Source organism: Populus euphratica, unplaced genomic scaffold (genome assembly GCF_000495115.2).
Source record: "Populus euphratica unplaced genomic scaffold, PopEup_1.0 scaffold50.1, whole genome shotgun sequence".
Lineage (NCBI taxonomy): Eukaryota > Viridiplantae > Streptophyta > Magnoliopsida > Malpighiales > Salicaceae > Populus > Populus euphratica.
In genome coordinates, this window is record NW_011499870.1 from 1,070,403 (window position 1) to 1,076,844 (window position 6,442).

The 6,442-nt window shown below is 35.8% G+C and overlaps 1 protein-coding gene across 1 annotated transcript; it reads right to left on the minus strand.

Moving 5' to 3' along the window:
* Positions 1-4,515: 4,515 nt before the first annotated feature.
* Positions 4,516-6,169, minus strand: LOC105127095 (gibberellin 3-beta-dioxygenase 1-like). The gene is made up of 2 exons (XM_011028215.1): positions 5,703-6,169; positions 4,516-5,074 (listed from the first exon to the last, which is right to left on the minus strand). The coding sequence occupies exons 1-2, from the start codon at positions 6,167-6,169 to the stop codon at positions 4,516-4,518; spliced, it is 1,026 nt and encodes a 341-aa protein (XP_011026517.1).
* Between the last annotated feature and the right edge of the window lie 273 nt (positions 6,170-6,442).

Below are 6,442 nucleotides of genomic sequence, written 5' to 3' on the forward strand. Positions count from 1 at the left end.
TTGTTCAGCTGGGAAACTTGGGAAGAGTATTTTGCGCTTTGTGATTTGTGAAGATTGAAGACAATGAATTAATTCACTGAAGTGAAGAGAGTCACGTGAGTCTGTGACTGTGCAAAAAAAATGCAATAGGTGCTTGACAGCTGGACAAGAGAGGAGGATTTTATTTCAGCACCTCATTTTGGCATAATTGCAAAATCGGTCCTGAAATCGTGATTTTGCGCGATTTCATCCGATTTTTGCGATTTAACCCGATTTCAACCCGATTTTACCCATTTTCGATTTTTTCAAGCGATTCAACACGTAAAGCATGTTTTGGCTCGTAAAATCATACGATTTAACGAGTCAAAACGCGATTTTAACAACCTTGGTTATGACACTACTATATCCATCAATAAAATATTTTTGTCAATTAATTTGTTGATAAAAAATAACATGTAATTTCCTCAATGGAATTACCAACAAATATTTTTTTTTTAATAATTTTTATTTTATTGGCAATTTCATTGTTAATTAGCAACATTAGCTTTTCTATTGATAATTTTATAGGAATTTATAGCTAGATATTTTTTGTCATTGTTATCATTGAAAATGATCAATAAATAATTTTTCATCATTAACTCTATTGTTATATAATAATTTTCTCCTAATATAATGTGATAATATTTTATGAATGAATAACATGCCAACTTCATAAAAAGAAAAAACTTATACCCATATGACAGGGGGTTAACATATTATTTGATTTCGTCCCATATACAATAATTAATTAAACAAATCATTGAGATGATTGTTAGGGAATGCTTCAGGAGTAAAGATTGGGGCTTGCTGTTGAAGGATTAATTTTATCTGAATCCAAAGAGGAATGGAATGGAGATTTGGAATTGAAAGTAACTATATTCTCTCTATTTTATAACAAAATACTCACATTCAATATACCATTAAAGAAAACAATCTAATGGCTGAGGAAATAGATAATAACAAAAGGCAATCTAAAGTTGTCATACACTTAACTTAAGGGTATATTTAGTAACACAATTCCTAAAAATTTAATTTTTTTATTTAAAATTATTATTTTTTTTATATTTTTATATTGTTTTTATTTGTTGATATCAAAAATAATTTTTAAAAAATAAAAAATATCATTCTAATATATTTTTAAATAAAAAAATAATTAAAACTACAACCATTGTGTATCACATTTGCAAATCCTGGTGAATTCATTAGGTGAATTCTCTGTTTATAAAGATTGACATCACATTGTACAAAAGAAGAAGAAGAAAAATCTTATGTATACGCAACTATATTCTTAGTTAATATAGACTAAGTCAATTTACCCACATATAACATGAATCCATGTACATTTATCACTATCTAGCATAAACCAATCAACTTTATCTAATCTAAATACGCCAACTATGTGTGTGTGTGTATAAACAAGTTCATAGCATGACACACAGCAACCAAGTTGAAACATGTTATGCCAAAGGTCATCTCTCATCATCAAAATGCTTTCATCAAAAGGAGGCAAATTTTAGACAGCGTCTTGATTGCAAATAAGGTCCTTTTTTTCATCAAGAAGAAAAAGGGTAAAGCTTATCTTTTCAAATTAGATTTTCATAAAGCCTTTGATTCAGTGTTATGGGAATATATTAATGAAATCATGGCTAGTATGGGCTTTGACAGTAGATGGCGAGGGTGAATTATGCAATGTATATCAACAGCAAAAATGTATGTGTTTGTTAATGGGTCTCCTACGGAGGAATTCTGCTTAGCAAAAGGCCTACGCCAAAGAGACCCTCTCTCTCCGTTTCTCTTTAACATTGCAGTCTAGGGCTTGTGTTATATGTTGCAGTGTGGCTGTGATTTGGGTTTGACTTCGGGTATAAACATCGACAATACATGGCTTGTCATATCTCACTTACGGTTTGCGGACGACAACCTCATGTTCTGTTCAGACTCTTTACATAACATGCAGAATATTAAACATATCCTATTATGCTTTGAACTTGTATTGGGGCTGAAGGTCAATTTTTATAAAAGCAGCATTGTGGGTGTGGGTATAGCAGCTTATACATGTAACTCCATGGCTCAGCTTCTCAGATGCTAGCAGGATCAGCTACCTCTCATGTATCTTGGGCTCCCCATCGGTGGAAACTTGGGTAGAGCTACAATGTGGAATCCTATTTTGCGCAATATCAGTTGCCATTTGGCTTCGTGGAAAGGCAGGTCCTTATCTATTAGGGGTCGTTTGTGCTTGATTAAATCTGTGCTCAGCAATCTCCCCATCTACTACCTATCTATGTTCCTCATGCCTGCTACGGTAGCCTCCAAAATTGATTAGAAACTTCGATCCTTCCTCTGGTCTGGAAATGAGGAAAGGCACAAAATATGCAATGTTAGCTGGGCCACTGTTACTCTTCCAAAACATGCGAGCGATCTTGGGATTGGTTCCTTAAAGGACAAAAACACAGCTTTGCTCTTTAAATGGTTATTGAGGTTTGGGTTGGAGGAATCAAGTACGTGGAAGGACGTGATCAAAAGCATCCACAACACCAATTGCTCTAAACTACTACTGCAAGCTCTTATTCCAGGAGCTGCAACTACATGGTCCCAGATTGTCAATCATTGTGTGAGAAATAATAAGTTGCAGGATATTGTAAATGAGCAATCTCTGGTTCTTATCGGAAATGGCAAGAAGACTATGTTTTAGCTTGATTGCTGGCTTAATAACCACTGTTTAGCAGAGCACTTCCCTACTCTTTTCCAATTATCCAATGACAAAGCTGACAGCATTGCTAAGATGGAAATGTGGGAAGGGTATGAGTGGATTTGGGTTTTTTCTTGGATACGTCCAACATGGGGGCACAACATTGGCTTGCTCGATCAACTTTATACAATCCTATCGACAATATACATGGACAAAGATGGAGAGGATAGACTAATATGAAAGTATAATAATTCAAAAAGATTTTCAGTGAAATCGCTCTATGGATTGTTAAGTCCAAAGCCTTCCACAAACAATGCCTTCTCTTTTGCTGGAATTTGGAAAGGTATTATCCCTCCTAAAGTAGAGATCTTTTTTTGGATGACTATTATTAACAGAATCAACACCCGATGTATGTTGGTTCGAAGAGGTATATTGGTCAGCTCGGAATCAAATTGCCCTATCTGCCTAGTGAAGGCAGAATAGGTGGACCATATCCTGCTGCACTTCCATAAGCGTTGGCTCATTTGGTCCAAAATCATTAAGTGGTGGTGTTTAATTTGTTGTTGCGTAAAGAGCTTCTCAGATTTGTGGTCTCAATGGATTTCCATGGTGCATGGTCATTTTCAGAGGAAGGCATGGTTGATGTTGTTCTTCTCAGTGGCATAGTCTCTTTGGCTCCTTCGAAATGATCTGATTTTCTAACAGAAAACACCTGACTATGATTCAATATTTTTTTTTATTATCACTTGTCTATGTCTATGGCTAAAAGCTATCCATTCTGATTTTCCATACTCCCCTACAAATCTGATCAGATCAATAGATGGCTTGCTTCGGTGGTCCAGTGCTCACTCTTCCAGGATTAATAATATGTGGTCTCCTCCTATGATTAATAGCCTTAAATGGAACATGGATGGCTCCTCTCTTGGTAAGCCAGGCCCCTCTAGAATAGGTTGTGTGCTGCAAAATCACCATGGCCATCTTGATATGTTCTCTGTTTCAATTGGTATTTTAGACTCTAATATTTCTGAGTTAAGGGCTATTATCAAAGCCATTAAACTATCAACATCTAATTATTTCTTCTACCATCAACACCTCATCATAGAATTTGACTCTGTTAATGTTATTAGCTGGATGAATAAGCCTCACAATCGTCCTTGGAAGCATCATAATCTGTTCTCCTCTGTTAATAGACTGAAAGTATATTTTGGTTCAATCACCTTCTCCCATATCTTTCGTGAAAGTAATTGCATGGCAAATTGCATGGCTAAATAAGGAGTGCGGAGATCAAGTAAATTTGTTGTCTAGCTTTGACTCCACCATTTTTTTGTGGCATTGCTCTTGTGTCTTCTACCATTATGTCATTAAGTTATTTCTGTTTTGTTTTATAAAGGAGTGTCTAGCTTTAAGCTCATTCAGATGGATATTCTATAGTTTTCTTTGCTTTTGTTTATTTTAGACTGTGCTTTATAATATACATAGCTTTTTGCCACGATGAGATATTGTGTAGCTTTTGTACTACTCCTGCCAGACTTTGACGTTTAAATAATATACGCATCTTTCGAAAAAAAAACATAAACCCATATGCACATTGATAATAATAATAAAAAAAAATCTTGGATGTTTAAGAGATATATATAAAAATACAACCAAACAGTTATGAAAATAAATTACAATCTTTAATTCTTCAAAATCCTTAATTTCATCCATGGTATTTGATTTCCTCCATAATTATTGATTCCATTTCAATTTAAAATTAATATACTTCTTCCTTGATTTGTCTTCTTTAACACACATATCACAGCCACCCCCTAAATTCTAACCAAAGAAAGTGCTTTCTCAAGATTCTTCGCCTTGATGTGAATGTATTCTCTCACCGACACAGAACGATACAGGGGAATTTCGGCAGGATTCAAAGCCAGAGGAGAGACATGGAAATCAGTAGGAGGGCTGTAAAAGTAAGCCAAGGACAGTCTCTGTTGTTTCTCTTTTAAAACCACACGATGAAGAATGCTCGGGAACTGAGCATTTGAGAGAATGTGCAAGAGATCACCAACATTTACTACTAGTGATCCATTTGTAGGAGATACTAAAACCCAACCAACTCCATCTTTGAAGATTTCTAAGCCATTTATTGTACTTTGATGCAGTATTGTCAAGAGGGAGGTGTCTGTGTGAGGAGCTAGACCCATGACTCGACTTGGATCAGGACAGAATGGATAGGAGTTCAGCTGTAAAGCAGTGCTGGCACATCCAGGTGAAACAACCTTGGATATTTCTTCTTCAGACAAGTCCAAGGACTTGAGGATCAGATGCATTAGGGTTATGGCTAGCTCCTTCATTTTCTTCTGATAATCTTCCATTACATCACTGTTAATTATATGTATATACACGTGTAATTATATTAGGGACCGGGAAATGAAAATATATTAAATACTTTAAAAATAATTCACGTTTATATATTTAAATCTAAACACCATCCAATTTAAATATATTTCACATTTTTTCCATCTAAAACCACACGATTCCACAAAGATGGCTATCAATATTATACGTAGTATCTAGCTATATAGATATGCCAACTTTTTTTCTGGGACGTGTCCCATGAAGAAGAAGAAATATTGTATATATGCTTGGGTTGTGCATGGAACATAAGACTCGTTGACGGTAGAATTAGCACATCAATTCTAATTAATTGATTTGACCTCCATAGAGCAATTGGTCTGTGTAAGGAATTTGTAGACAATTTTAATTTTTATGGTTAATTACTTGAAAACAATTTCAACTAATGGGGAGTAGAAATTAAAGCATGCATGTCTAACACAATATATCAACAATTGATTGATTAGAAAAAATTTTATGTCTTTACTTGATTGAAGATCACTTGAATCCTACTAGGTAATTATTAATTTCCTTAATCACAAACCTTAAGTGATTAAGATGCAAAATGAACTACTTTCATGAATTTCTCTACGTGCATGAAAATGCATGGAATTACCAAAACCGCTGGTAGTCAGTGGGCCAAAGTTCCCTGGCATGATCTACAGGAGAACCCATGACTGTAAACCCTTCATGCCACATTTTCTTGCTGAAGAATGGTGAAATCCGAGCTAAGCCATAGCCGGTGGCTCCGCCAGGAGACCTTAAGGCCTTCAATTTATGTCCTGTCGGGAGAGAGAAGAGTCTTCTAGCCTCGGACTCAACTTCATCTATTACGTCCAACGGAATGCCATGGTTTATGACTTGGAACACACCCCATGTCTCACAAGCATGCCCTACAAGCTTCACCGCATCTGGATCCATGAGATCAACCGTGGGAATCGATAATTGGTCATCAGACTCGAAGGCATGGGATGTAGGCCATACATGTGAGTCGGGCACGGTCCGAACCGAATCGAAATCTAGGGGTATAATATGGTGGAGATGGAGAGGATGGTCTCTGTAGGCTTCAGAGAGAGTACTCATGGTAGCTAGCTGCTTCAGAAAGAGTGCTCATGGTAGCTAGCTAAGTTAGTTATTAAAGGGGAAAAGGTAAGGTAAGCTCAGAGTGTTTGATTTGGTGCTTAAACGCTTGAGATTAATAGATCAATACAATGGATTAGGGTAAATATATATAGCTGGAGGAGGGTGTCGACTATTTTACCTGTTTGTGAATTTTGGAAGGAAATTGGTGTTAAAAGGAAAGAAATCGAGGCTAGATATTTTATACCTAAATCCATTTAATTAATACAGTTATTA